The sequence below is a fragment of the Quercus suber genome, unplaced genomic scaffold, assembly GCF_002906115.3.
Source record: "Quercus suber isolate HL8 unplaced genomic scaffold, Cork oak 2.0 scaffold_205, whole genome shotgun sequence".
Classification (NCBI taxonomy): domain Eukaryota; kingdom Viridiplantae; phylum Streptophyta; class Magnoliopsida; order Fagales; family Fagaceae; genus Quercus; species Quercus suber.
In genome coordinates this window covers 620,164-635,857 of record NW_027069663.1, presented here as the reverse complement: position 1 = coordinate 635,857, position 15,694 = coordinate 620,164, and the positions used below count along the sequence as shown (strand labels likewise).

The 15,694-nt window shown below is 34.7% G+C and overlaps 1 protein-coding gene across 1 annotated transcript; it reads right to left on the bottom strand.

The window, feature by feature from the left end:
- Positions 1–651: 651 nt before the first annotated feature.
- Positions 652–6,044, bottom strand: LOC112019272 (zinc finger CCCH domain-containing protein 32). Its single transcript, XM_024051809.2, is given in 9 exon segments — positions 652–1,294; positions 3,526–3,563; positions 3,566–3,836; positions 3,919–3,959; positions 3,962–4,208; positions 4,314–4,433; positions 4,606–4,668; positions 5,300–5,442; positions 5,592–6,044. Coding segments are annotated over 9 exon segments (1,407 nt in total). The 5' UTR covers positions 5,695–6,044; the 3' UTR covers positions 652–913.
- Between the last annotated feature and the right edge of the window lie 9,650 nt (positions 6,045–15,694).

Below are 15,694 nucleotides of genomic sequence, written 5' to 3'. Positions count from 1 at the left end.
GCTAAAGCTAGTTACAGTTATTTTATATTTTAGGATAAAAGTGAAACAATAATTCTCATCTCAATAGTCAGACTTCCACCTTTGATTTCCTAAACAAAACACCTATGAGTTTGCCTCTCATCAGCCATCACCACCTACGTTCTCTCACTATAACACTTCAAAATCAGCATTGATTTTCAGAGCAATTAATGGATCAAAATGGAAAGCCTTGGTGATCAACTGTCGCTCATTCATCAATTACGACACCACTGTTCTTTCTCTGTTGCAAGTGTGATGGGGTCTGGGTTAGGACTTCTTCTTTTCACAAATCCTTGTCTCAGTATGTTTGATATATAAAGATAAAAAGCTATAACTCACAACCTCCTATTGGTGAGGTTGTAATCATAACTTTATGATGGCTAATGTTCTTTGAGATTTTTTTTCAAGATACTTTGCATTTGTTCATTGAAGTTTTGAACTTTGAAAACTACTTTAAAAAATATTTCTCTCTCTATATATATTAAAAAAATCCACTTTCATTACATGAAAAAATAAATGAAACCCCATCACCTGCAAGAAATAAGTTGTGTACTTTTCCTCCAGTTAGCATTCATGTAAATAGCAGCAACCACCTCAGGCCTTCTTGACAATGTACAGCAAGTGGGAAACACCTTTAAAGACTTCCTCAGTTTTATATAAATGTATAAATACTATAACGTATAGATATTCATGGATGTATATAGATGACATGAGATGATGAGTCCAAGTGTGAGGTAAACCAAATTGGTTGATAGTCCTTAACAGTGCAAAATGAAACTCTACACAATTGAGAGAATTGACTTGTAAAGACTTACAGATCTATAAACAGAAGCACAATTATGCTGCTGAAACCATATTCAGAAGATAATGAAGAATGGCTCTTTTAGGTTTTGCATTAGCTTGAACGACGAACCTCACCACCTTGTCTTGCGCTCCTGCCACCACTTAAAGGGGAAGAAATTTGACTTGAATGTTGCACTTCAGATAGTGAAACTGGCCCAGTTTGAGAAAAAATTAAACCAACTGAACTACTGGTATTCCCAGAAGAAGGCATTCGGGTTGGATAAGAACCTGAAATCAGTTCAGGTCGAAGCTCTGAAGAAGAGGATGAAGGAGCCACAGTAGCTAGCAAAGACCCAACTGTGTAGGGAGCAATTGGGATATCAATGAGAGATGATGCTGACGGACTATATGCCTCCATCGGATGATCAAATTTACATGTTGAACCAAACTTGCAATGACCATTTTGCATGTAGAATGCACAATGTTGCGTCCCCTGTTAAAAAAATATGAAACAAATATAAAAAAATGTTCCAAAAAAATCATTTTGATTTGGAAAGTCTCCACAGCTAAGGACAATTAAAATATAGTCGGAAGTAAGTGATACATTCGCTGTTCAAGGCATCAATATGAACATTGGAAACTAAAAATGGTGCAGAAATAAAATAGCGAATAAAAAATTGAAGGCAATCTGTTCATAGCTAATTTGATGAGTAATACATTATTGGGAGACAGATGTGGTGCACATATGAGGTGTAGAGCTTGATAAGTTCAATTCTTTTTTCTTACCCAATAGAGAAGAAGGGGGAGGGGATGTACAAAATAGCAACTAGGTATAATTATGATGAGATTGGTAACCAACCTCTTCTACTCTCTCTCTTCTTCCCTATTACAAGTCATGCCTATAATAATGGAAAGAAATTATCATGAAGTTTCAATAAGATTATCCCAAGGCTCAGCAATTAACAATCCTTATGTTTATACTCACAACTCACAAGTGTGGGGAGAAGCAATGCGTTCAAGATCCACTAGGGCATACATATATTTACCAATAAAAAATGAACTATAACATGAAAGCATTTTCAGAAGCAAAAAGTGTTGACAACAAAAATATATATATATATATCTGTATTATAGTAGATCTATATATTGAAGAAAGAAACACAATATTTTGTTTTGTATTACCTTTTTACAACAAAATATTATAATAGCAACATCCACACAACACAACTGCTTTTGTGAGTTCAACGTGGGTCTTTTGTTCGATACATCAACTTGCCTTACTAGTGTTTTCTCACAGAAATCATATGATCATAGTCATCTAAACAATTCATCCAAAGCCACTGTAATTTTCTATTACATGTCTTTTTAACTCACTAACTATTCCTCGTAAAAATAAAAAACCAAGAAATAAACATGATTGAGTCAATCAATTAAAGAGGTCCTCCTAATCCAATCAATTCAATTGCTCCAAAACAAAAAATCATATTGCTAACTTACCACCACTTACTCATTCCCCAACTATGATACCAGAAGTCATTTTCATGATGAAGTGATTTCTCTAAACAATTCCAGTCAATGCTAAAGCCCCATTACACAAATTTGCATGCTCTAGATTTTGTGTGAAGCAGCGGGTGTTATTCATGGACCAAATATGCAATGCTATGAAAACAGACAAGCTAAAATATAAACCATGTGATGGATGAACAACAGAGCTACCTTTTTGTCATCCTTACTCTAATATTAAACCAAACAAAGCAAAACCAATCTATATTCTAACATATAATTCTCTTTTTTTTTATTGATAGCACGTATACAGATCAAAACCACTTCTTTAACATACAAGAACAGACATTTTTTTTGATAAGTGACATGTACAACTAGTGAGCTATAAGCATGACCTCACTCTCCACCCCACTTTATGGAAGGAAGTGCTACTTAAATTACAGCTCATTGGCAAAATTTCATCATTGACAAAATCCCCCGTTTAATCGAGATATTACCAAATGTCTTGTAGTGCACCCTTCATCGAAATATAAGGTACTTCTAAGTACAAATTGATATTTACCACTTCATAAGTATTACATGTTCAAAACAAAATGATATTATGATCTAAAAAGAAGAAGAATTAGTAAACCCATATTTAGTGGAGAAGCACTAAAAACTAATGAGTAATGAGCTTCAAATCAAATGGCACTTTCCCCTCCAACAAGAATGAGACTGGAGAGTAAGATTGTGGGCTCAAAACCCATTCATTGTGTACATAACTTACCAATCAAAAACAAAAGAAAGAAAAAAAAAATAGTAAAAAAGAAGCAACTTCTCAAACCTAATAAAGCATAATCAAGAAAAAAATTGTGCCAATTCAACAAATGGCACATCTTCCTCTTGTAAGTATAAGGTAGAAGGTGAGGTCATGGATAAAAAGCTCACCAGGTGTGTGTGCGTAACTTCACAATCAAAAGAAAATCAAAACAGAAATTTCACTTGCACTGGTACAATGCAAGTTTTCCAGGCATACTAATTGAAACAAGAGACATATATAGCACAGCAAGACGATATGCCTCAAAAATCATTTTCCAGGACTTTGATACAGCATCAGCCATCAAACATTTTTCTGAACATATTGATATGCTCTATCATTTTGAATTCTTTAAAAAATAGAAAACACTTTACAAGCTAGAAGGGGAAAGTATTGGTCTAAGTGAAACAACTAACATTTCATACCGGACGCAAGGGGAGACCACTGGGACCGAGAACAGTACTGGAACAACCCGGTCACGAGGATGATGATATCGACAAGATGATCCGAATTTACATTCCCCTGTTCTCATATAGTACTGGCATTGAGGTTCGCCAGGTCTCTCAGGAAATGACTGTTGATTCTGGTTACTGCTTGAAGGATCAGCTGAAGAGGGGAACGAGGAATAAGGTCTTGCAAGTGCAGGAGTTGATGAAGATAATGGTGTTACTCCATATAGAGGAGTTGGTCCAACTGCAGGTTGAGCACCAGGAGATAGTACAGGGCTGAGAGGTGCCTGCACAAAGTACGCCAATGGCATAAAAAAAAGGTACATACTTTTGGCATATCTCAATCTCAACATGTAGTTTATAGCATACCGAATAAGGATTCCAACTCTGAATAGGAACAACCCCTGGGGAAGTAGCAGAGGACCATAAGTTCCTTGCACATAAGAACTAGGCATTAGCGGAGGCCTAGGAACTCTCAAGCTGGTGGATGCACCCCCATACTGGTCAGGCGTAGGAAGCGAAGGAGACTGCACCGGTGGATAAAACTGAGGTGCAGACGCTGGCATTGAGGTGCCAGCTGGTTGAGGATGATGGAATTTACAAGTTAGACCAAATTTGCAGTGCCCCGTTTTCAAATAATAGGAGCATTCTTTCTCACCCTGATGAATACAGAAACTGGTGATTCGATTGTACTATACTCAAGATTCCACAACATATTGATATCAGAGTGTGTGTGTGGGGATAAAGAAAAAAGGAAGTCAAACCGGTCGTAACGGGTATCCATAAATATTTGGTGGAGCTTGGCTCAAGGATCCACCTCCATCTTTTGGATGGTGAAATTTGCAGGACGCGGCAAATTTACACGTCCCAGTTTTCAAATAATACTGCACATTAAGTAACAAACACAATAAATATGAAAGGAATATAATGATTCCACAGTATACAAGCCAGATAACAACAATTCTAAGCAAATTCCCCAGGAATCTACATTGTGAAGTCATCAACCATAACAAGCCCATTTAAGGTGCTACAATCCATAATTACAGAACTGCATACCTGACATGCAGGTTCCCCTGGTCGCTCCGGGTACTCCCCTGTAGCTCTTACGGCTTCTGCAACCTATGAAGCATTTATCCCAGTTTACATTTAGAAACCCAATTCTCAAACTTTAATGTTCCACTTACTAGTTAATACAAAGGATGAAAACGATTAATCTTTGAAACACAAACTTCTGCTATTTGGCAGTGAGTAAAACAAAAAAATAACCACCGCTTCATCGAGCCAATTACACAAAAAAATCTTTCTCAGCCCAGATGAATTTTCATTCTCTAAAAACCAAAACAAGACAAATAAACAAACAAAAAGGCACATAACACATTAAATTCCAATCTTTACTTCCTTTCTCTATCCTCAGATTCCACAGCAACCAAACAAACACCAACTTTCTGACAAAACTTCTCACAGAATCAGAGCACAACATTCCAATTCTACACAATTAAGCTAGATAACATAACTCATTGCATCAATAACACCTACAACTTCAAAATTGAGTTCCACAAACACAATATCAAAAACCCACATTAAAAAACACCTCCAATTCTGCACAAATAAGCTAGATAACATAATCCATTGCAGCAATAACAACTAAAAAACTTCGAAATTAAGTTCACTAACACGCACAATATCGAAAACCCACATCAAAAAAACACAAAAAGAGCATAAATTTACAACAAAAAGAGCTCAGTATTACCGCGGCGCGATCATGTGGGTGATTGTAACGGCACCTACTACCATATCCACAGAACCCAGTTCTCATATAGTACACACAATTGGGTACCCCCTGTCTCTCCGGGTACGATTCACTACCCCTCAACCCCAAGTGCCACATCGACTCTACAAATTTCACACAAACAAAACCTCAAATTAGTATCAATTATCACAAAACCCTAACCACATTGCAAAAACCCTAGAAAAAAGCCCCAAATTCCAAAAAACAAAATTTTGAAACGAAATTCGAATTCAAAAAGCGAATGAGGAAGTACCTTCGAGTCCAGTCTCGGTACCAGAAGGGGTCCACTCGGGCTGCTGTTGTTGTTGACCCGATTGGGGCCCATTTCTGGCCGAGTTTCGCCCATACAATTCCATTTCGAAACGGGTTTCGTTTCTTTTTTTTTATTTGGGGGGCTTTTTTTTGCGTTTCTTGTTTCTTGTTTTGGTTTTGGGTTCTGTACAACGTTTTAACGAAACGTGTGTTGTTGTAGATTTTGTTTTGGGTTGTGCGAGGAATTCAGTTCAGTTCTACAATGGTCCTATAATGTTGTGGGAGGAACAGAGAGCTCGATCTCTAACTAGAAAAAAACGCGTATTGAAGAAGCAGAAGAGAGATTAGTAAGAGTTTTTATTTCTTCTAGGTTTCACAGTAATGGAGCTCTCTCTCCTCTCTCTCTCTCTCTCTCTGTGAGTGTCTTAAAACTGTACGGTCTGGTTTTTGTGCTTTTGCCTTTTTAAGCTTTGTGTGTGCGTGTGTCACTTTTTTTAAGATTTTTTTTTTTTTTGCATTTTTTTATTATGTTTATTAAATATAAAATATCTTCCTCCAATATTCATCTAGGTAGGAATATTAGGAAGAAAGTTTGTCAAAAATGAAGATACTTTCATTTTTATATTATCATATAGAAATTTTTAAATATATATAATTCAACATTAGTTAAGAGGAAGAATTTAAATCCTGATTTATTTGTGATCAATTAAGTTATAATATTCTTAATATTATTATATAAATTTTACATATATATGAAAATAAGATTGATACGTATAACATTTTTTTTTTGTTATTTATATCTTTCCATTGTGGTATTTATCAAATTGTGAAAAAAAAATATTGTATACATGATGGATAAAAAATCATAAAAATACCATCTCACTTAAATATGTGTGTTTTTTTTTCGAAGTGCAGATATATTTTTAATTTATTTTGTTGTTTTAGATATATTTTCAATTTACTTTTGTTAATTGTTAGTGTTCAAATGCATGAATTGAAGTGCATTTAATAGCTAATTATTTAATGATTTATTTTTCTAAAAATAATATCAAATTATACATACATATATATTTGATAAACATTTAATATTTTATTCTGGAAATCCATTTTTATTTTTTTGGCACGTGTGAGTGTGTTAGTTTTCGTACCCGCCAAAAGGGAACAAACACTGACCTAGGAAAGGGCAAAAATTGTTTAAAAAGCAAAAATGGGTTTTATAGAATAAATAGATGACCGACACTATACGAGAATGTCCTTGTCTCACCAACACGTGTGGTGGGATTGGTGGTTTTTACTTTTGGGTACGAAACAGACAAGAAGTGGGGTTTGGTGTTAAACAGAGTTGTGATGGTTTAAGTGGGACAAATGTGTCATTTTAGGGGAGGGTGCTGAGCAGAAAAAGCAAAAAATGCTTCTATTATTGGTCTGTCTTTATTGACAATGAGGGACTCGGTGGTAGTCAATGGCATATTCATTGTGGGCATATTTATTACGGAAAAATTTTAGCATCACAACATTTTTCACACTTTTTTACTAAAATTATAAAGTAGTAAAGTGTGATTGATAAAAAAAATAGTAGATTCATATATAACTGTATAAGTAATAGTTAATTATTTACAGTTTGTCACATCTGAGTCCCGACAAAAAAAAAAAATTTTAATTATGGAATACTTCGGGTGCCTGTCTTTTCATGTCTTATGTGGCGTCGAGGTTTAATGGTTAGCAAGCAACAAGTGCATGATTGAACCATGAAGATGCTAAGCTTTTTTTTTTCTTGATATATATGTGTAATAAGTGGGGTATGATTATGGCTTTGAGTGGAAGGTACAAAGTTTATGTATTCAATTGCACAATTATGATTCCATCAACATTGATTTAGATTTTCCTAGAGATGGGAAAAAAAGACATTGATTAAGAGAAAAAAAGACATTGATTAAGATTTAATCATGTTGGATTGAGTCTATTTAGACTTTTTGTGTGAAGTTCTTAATCAAAACGCCCGTCAATTCATTATTAGATGAATGGTTTAAATTTTACCACATTATCAATATTTAAACAAACATTAATTAGCACTACTTTTATATCCTTATTAAGATATTGATGATCATTTAAATATGAATTTTGAGGAATTTAAGAAGTACATAATGCCAATGGAATTATCCTAACATATTATCATGGGCTAAGCAGGATATATCTTGGTCTTTGCCATGTTACCATGACTCTATGACAAATACTTTTCAAACTTCATTTTCAGCATGCTGATTGCTGACTGTTTTGCATTGAATACTACAGAATTTAAACTCGAGAGGGACAAAAAAAATTCATAAATCTTTTGTCACTACCTTTCTATCATTGTTGCAAGTTGGATAATAGTTATGACATGTTGAGGCCTAGGCACTTGGCAAGTAAATTTTTCTGTACAATAATGACATTACATAATTAATGTTTTTCGAAGGAAACCCCAGTGCTTGAGCAGCTTGGTCCTTATTATATCTGCTCTTTAACTGTAGGGGAAGCTGCCATGGTGCGTAGCAAAAAAAGAAAAGAGTAAGTGATTATTCTTGAAAGTTGAATAGAATAATATCGTATATATCTCAAAATAATCTCACTTACTTTAAAATAATCTCACTTAAGGGAAGTCATACAGTGGTGACCAATTCATATGTTCAAAATTATAGAAAAGACATCAAGAATTTAGTAGTTCAACTTATTAACACTTTTTAATATTTTTAACTGAAATATTCAGAGTTTAAATTTGTCATTTTTAATTATCGAATAATATAATATAGAGGAGATGTGCTGTTAAAGCAGTACTAATGAGAAATGAAAGCAACAAGGTTTTATTAGCGGGCTAACCTATTATTTTTCAAAAGTAATTGCCCTTTTAATATTTTGATTTGTATATTAATTTAGCAATGAGCCAAACAAATATTTATAAAATATTGAAACCCAGCACGCAGACATGGGTACCAAAGACCTTTTCTACTTTTTTTCTTTATTTAATTTTCTTTTTCTTTATAGCTCTTTTTCCCCATTCAGGCCAAAGTTGTCAAGGGCTTTTGGACCATACCCAATTGGAAGATGCCACGTAGGGAATCACAAGTCAGCAATTTTGGAAACTTTTAGCGGTTTTGGGAGAGAAGAAAAGTATATGTATTACGGCGGCTGGCATTTCCAAATCTCATTGTCCTAGTAGTAGTGACATCACTTAGCAACACAGACGGCTCCTAATCTCAATCACAAAATTAAAGTGACAAAAACCCATGCCTTTATGGGGTACATTAAAGAATTTTTGTGATGGACCAACACCAGCCTCAACCCTAAAGCCACCAACTTCACAATATTAAATGCACTAAAAAGTAAAAAAAATGAAAAACTTCACAATATTCATCCACCTCATAAAGAGTTCAGAAGATATTCCCATTAAAGGATACGTACACTATATTCAATTTTTGCAAGACACTTGTGGGGTAGTTGTATTATTCGGTTCTCTCAAAGGAAAATATTTTGGTTTGAATCTTCCCTTTGATCATTGAATATTCCAAGGTCATATATTTTATCCCATCTTTTTTCATAATTATTTTATGTGATTTATTGTTTATCACTTTCATATATATTCATCACTTTTTCTCAACTACTCACAATTAAGTGGATTTCAGTTAGCTTAACTGGTAAAGTTTCTAATGGTTGTATAAGAGATCTGGGGTTCAAACCCCGCTTACACCAAAAACTAATTAGTGTCTTGGTCTGATGATAAAGAGCTATCATCAAGAGCGGACGTCATAGGTTGAAACTCTCTCTCTCTCTCAACAAAAAAAAAAACTACTCACAATTAAGGGTGTCCAACTAACCCCATAAACTAATCAACTTGCTCGAACCGTCCAGGCCAACCCAAAAATTGGCCTATTCGACACCGGTTAAAATCATAAGGGGTCTCCACCTCCAACAACTGATACTTGCGGGTTGGTTGGGGGGTCTTCTCAAGAAAATTCAATTTCAATCGACTCAACTGATATCCACATCAAAATCTCGTCTATCTCTACAAGTATGAGCATTTTTCCAGTTAGTTTTGACCAAATCTAATGAGATCTGACAAGATCTCGTGAAGACCCAACGAGTTCGGCTAGCCTGACTTCAACCGAAGACTAATTGCTACCCGAGTAGGTCTACTTGGATCGACTCCTCGTATTGGTCAGCATCAAGTCCAGATCTTGGAGACCCAAGTGACCGAGTCGATTCCTGCCCTTCCAGATTGGACAAAAACCCAACTCGGCCTAACCTATGAACAACCCTATTCACAGTTTGTCATATTAGAGTTGATTGCATTTTTTTTTTACTTAATTCATTAATTGGAGAAGCAAGATTTGAATTCGATGTATTTATTAATACTAAAAAAAATACCGATTAAGGTATAACTCTTGACAGCCTCATTACACTTTAATGGATTGTTAATTGTGTATTTTGCTATCACCATATCAAAGATTTAAAGATTCGTAGAGGTTGAGGAAGGGGGGCCTCGCCACACTTTTAAGTTTTAAGGTTCAAAGCAACAAAAGAAATCAGAAGCAATAAACATGTGATCATTAATGGTTCTGTTGATTTGATTATTAGCTCGTGGACTAGCACTGAAAGCTCTATATAAATCTTATCAAGCAATTTTGGCATGCCCAGTTGCCCACTCAAGCAACAAAAGGAAAAAGAAAATTTCCATGTTCTCAAATTATATGCAATAATTATCAGGGGGTTAAGTTAAGATGATATCAAGATACTACAACTTTCTGAAGGGTCCCTCCTATACTATATGTGACATCAAATGACAGTTCATTTATTGAAAAGAAAAAGGCTTATTGAGTGACGTGGGTTGTCGTAATGGTGAGCCACCCCTTTTTTTTTTAACAAAAAGACTTTTGAGACTTTTTTTTAATAATAAATAAATAAACAATGGATGTACAAAAAATATAAGCAAAAAGTGAGATAAATAAATTAGGGGTTTATGCAGCAACTTAATTTGGTCATAGTTTCAAGGGTGATTTGCTTATTTTTACTAAAATTTCAGTATGTTTCTATTAACAAATAGAGCTTCATCTTGGATTCTTAATTGATATAAATTGTTGAAATTCTTATTCGTTTGTGAGTTGTTAGAAGTTAAAACCTACTTTGGACAAAATATATTTATTGCGGTTATCGTTGAAGACTTGAAGTATGCTTGTTTGGGGGAGTTAATGGAATTGAATGAATTCTTTTTTTAATATCTTTCTATTTCCTTTGTTTGAGAGTTTTAATGTAAGTAATGTAAAGTTTATTTTATTATTTTGGAGTTTAAGTGAGAGAGTATGAAATGGGTGGAAGGGAACACTCATTCATCTCTATTCCCCAAAATTGAGAGGAATTGGATGGAATAAAATTATATTTAATTAATTTTTTACCAAAATTCCCAGAACACCTCTATATATTTAGCCACTTTTAAAAAAAAATAGGGGTCTAATAGTAATATTGTCATAAATTGATTTCATTAATTTCCTTTTTTGTTACTCCCAAACAAGATTACTTACATTCCATTCATTTTCATTTATTTATTTTAAAACATCCAAACAATATTACTTAATTCCATTGTAGGGAATTAGCACAAAATTCCAAAACCTGTGAGAAACAAAAATAGAGAAAAACACACACCCAAAAAAAATAATCATACTTACAAAACAGTATTTTTGTGGTTCCGCTCCATGAACTAAGCCTCTGAAAATCTCCCATTAAAAACCACGCAATATTATTTTGGGTTGGGTCATCATCCATATCAAACACAACTAGACTCCACAAAGCCAAACATCCATTACACTTCATTCTTCTCAATTCATTTCTTTTACTTAAATACATTTCATTCTATTCATTTTCTTTACTTAAATACTTTTTGTTAGATGTGAGTTGTGCCATTCCATCTCAAAAGCAATTGGTGATGAGAAAGACACAATCAAATCTTTTATAGCCTTCAACATCACACCACACCGGCATGTTTTTAGAATGGTTGTAGGAAGTCAAATTGTGGTCCCCTTAGCAATCTCTCCATCACAATGACACTTTAGTGACTCGAACTCAAGACCTTAACTCTGATACCATTTGTCGGACTATGAGTTGTGTCATTTCACCTCAAAACTAATTGATAATAAGAAAGACATATTTAAATATTTTATGGCCTTTAACATCACATCATGCAAACATGTTTTTAGAATGGTTGTAGAAAATCAAATTGTAGTTCTCTCAACACATTTCATTCCATTCCATTCATTTTTATTTATTTATTTTTTATGATCATTCTATTCAATTTTTTTATGAACTCCCAAACGAAAACTTAAAGTAGTGAAAATTTATGGTAATCAAGAAATTGTGCTCTTCATGCTTTTGTTGCATCTTTCTATTATAAATTTCATTATTGTTGTAAACATATTGTTCAAGTGACGCAAATTTTAATTTGAGTAGATTCGTTGTTTTTCTTTATCATTGAAGGGTTTTTTTTTTTTTTTGTCCCCACACAAAACATCAACATCTTGCTTGTGGGTTGTTTGGTGATTTTATTTTTATTTTATCGTGGTACTGTTGTGCTATAAATTATAGTTGTCTATTTAGTTTGCATAAAGAGACGTTGTATGTCATAAAAAATAATAATAAAATAAATAAAATAAAAAAAGGAGGAGACGTTGTATGTTGTTAATTAGTGGTCATCCTAAAACAATTGTTTGACTTTTTATGTATATGATGCACTTGACACTATGATGCTTACAAAAGAAAAACAAAACAAAACCCAAGACATGGTGTTTATAATTAAATGATTTGGTATAAAGACTAAAATAGTTATAAGGTTTAGTTTGAGTCCTCTCTCTCTCTCTCTCTAATAAGGGGAAATACAAACTAAATCTCAAAGATTTGGTTTTTTTTTTTTTTTTTTTTTAAATAAAATTAATAACAATTCGGCAATTACAAAGTTAAGAAAAACTTGAACCATGATTCTCCGTATATATGAGAGCAAACTATGCTATTAAGTTAGAAGAATCGAAGTCAGCAAAAGACTGTACCTCTTGGATAGGTGTTGAAATCAAGACAAATCTCTAGTTTGCTTGTAGGCTAGCCTAGCCAAAGCGTTTGCACTCTTTATTAGCTTTCCATCATTTACATGTGTTTGACTTTGATCTTCCTTACCATTTGAAGAAGAACGTACAGCAATCAACAATAGATTTTAGAATTAGTTTAACATCCTCAGGTGTCTTCATAAGCATAACAACTAGTATAAGTTGTTCAATTCAACTTCAAAACTAGTAAACCTCGTACTCTCACAGTGTTGGAAAGATACTAGCCATCCCTAAGAACCTGCTGTTGGAAAATATGGCTAAATAAATAAGTTTTGATTCAACAATATAAACCCTAAAAATTAGTAATAATAAAAATAAATAGATAGAGTTAGAAAATTCTCACAAACTATAGAATCACGCAAATTGCATTGTCCTTAAAGGTTGATTCGTGTCATCCAGAGTAAAACTCAGTGCGAATGATTTTTTTGGCCGAACAACCCCTCAGGATTAGATTATAGCAATTTCTTCAAGTTGGATGCACACCCAAGCAATAAGAACCAAGAACAACCTTATTTTCATTTCCTTAAAACCAAAAAATAGATGCTGAAATTTTTGTGGAGATGAGTAGAAAAATAAAGCAGAACAAAGGGAGAGAGGCAGCTGTGTGTAGCTGAAAAAACTAGAGAAAAGAGTGAAAACCAAGGGTTTTATAGCAAAGAGGACATATGGGCTACTCCAATGGTCACTATGCATGCCCAATGGGCAACTCATTAAATGCCCTCAACGTGCTGCTTGGTTAGTGCCTAATGGGTTGAACTAAATTGAGCTAGATGGAAAAGAAAAGGAAAAAGGATACAGCCCAGGAGAGATATGAACAAAGCCCAAGCCTAAAACCAACACCTAGCCCATTATTTTCAAGTTATAACATAAGATGTGCAAAGGCTTATAAACACATAACAAGGTTCACTCTTAACCAATGTAGGACACAAAGCAAAGTCTTAGTGTTTGAAACACACACACTCCAACAATCTCCCACATGTTACAAACACTAAACTAGGAAAGGCAAGAAACTCAAGAAGACATGCATCAATATAGTACCATAAGGTTTTAATTATACTTAGGATAAATAAGTTGGAACTACTAGACAATGGTAGAGTTAGACTCTTTTAACCAAGCTATTAGATAACCAAACTTACCACTCACATACCTTTCTTTACTAAGGTTGTTCCATAAGCGGGTTGGAGCCTTATACAGGCCAAGCGCCATTAGTAGGGCTGTCCACGGGTCGGGTTTGTGCCCAACCCAAACTCGACCCGAATGCATCAGGTAGGGAAAAATTTAACCCGCAATCTACCCGAATAGAGTTTTGGATCTATCGGTTCGATTGGTATCAGTTTTGGGTTCATATCAGTCGATTTCGAGTTTGCTACAAAATCTGGCCGGATTTTGGCCAAAATATTGCTAGATCTCATCAAAACTGGTTGGATCTAATGAGATTAGGCCGATCTTTCCTCCAAATCTATAAAGATCGGGGTGAGATCTTGATGGATCTGTTGAGATCTGGCCGAAATCTTCCTATATCGTCGGACTAAGAGATTGGACTTACCGATTTTTGGCCAAAACTCGTGATTTCTGACAGGGGAAGAACAACTCATTGGGCGGGTTGGGTTCGTCGGTTTCTCAGACAGCCAACCTGCAACTCGAACTGACGGTCTCGAGTCCTAGCGCAGGCAACCTGCATCCAACCGAAACAAAGCTTTGATCGGGCGGTTTCGGGTGAAGAGAATTGGGTTTTAGGTGGTTCTTTAGGCCCCGGCAGATCGTGGACAGCCCTAGCCACTGGAAGCGACACAACTTCCACTCCTAGATAAGTGGCATCCATCAAGAGTGTGTGCGGTACACTCAATCCCAACATGTAAGGACTATGGATCCATTAAGAGCTAAAGCTAAAGCTCAATCTCCAACAATCCGCAACTTAGCATTGTCTCACACTATAGCGATGGACTCATCACTAATCTCCTCAATGAGATAGCGGAAAGCATAACAACTGACAATGCCCATATGGATCATTAATGACCTTTATCCATTTAACCCCTTGCGTGGAATCACCCATCATAGAGGTTGGGCATTGGTCATTGTGTCACAATTTGGGTATCAACCCTATCCCCCTTGATGTCTTACTTACTAGCCTTCTTACTAGTGGCTTGGCTAAAGGACCAGTCAAATTCCTTTCTGATCTCACAAAATGTAAGGACATTACACCATTATTAATAAGCTGCTTCACAATATTGTGCCTCAATCGAATATGTCAATTTTTGCCATTATATATTTTGCTCTTAGCACGTGCTATGGCAGCCTAGCAATCACAATGCATACAAACAAAGGCAATAGAGTTAGTATACAATGGTATATCAATTAACAAACTACTAAGCCACTCGGCTTTGGACCCAGCCTTCTCTAAGACCACTAACTCTGATTTCATGGTGGATCTCACTATGTAAGTTTGCTTGGATGACTTACAAAAGATAGCCCTTCTAGCTAGTGTGAACATATATCTACTAGTGGGCTTTACCTCATCTGTTTTAGAGATCTAATTGGCATCACAATATCCTTCTAATATAGCAAGATAACTACAATATGACAAACCATAATCAGAAGTACCCTTTAAATATCTCAACAATCTAGATATTGCATCCCAATGTTCAATACTAGGATTATGAATATATCTACTCAATCTACCAACAACATATGCAATATTAGGGCGAGTACAGTTTGTCAAAAACATTAAACTACCAATGATTTGTGCATATTTATTTTGTGAAACACTATCACCATGATTTTTAATCAAATGCACCTTAGAGTCAAAAGGAGTAAACATAGGTGACATATCAAAATGTTCAAACTTTTTAAGAATTTTCTCTACATAGTGAGATTATGATAATGTAATGCAATCATTATCCCTAAAGATCTTAATGCCCAAGATTACATTTGCCCTGCCCAAATCTTTTATATCAAAATTAGAGGCATGAAAACATTTAGCATC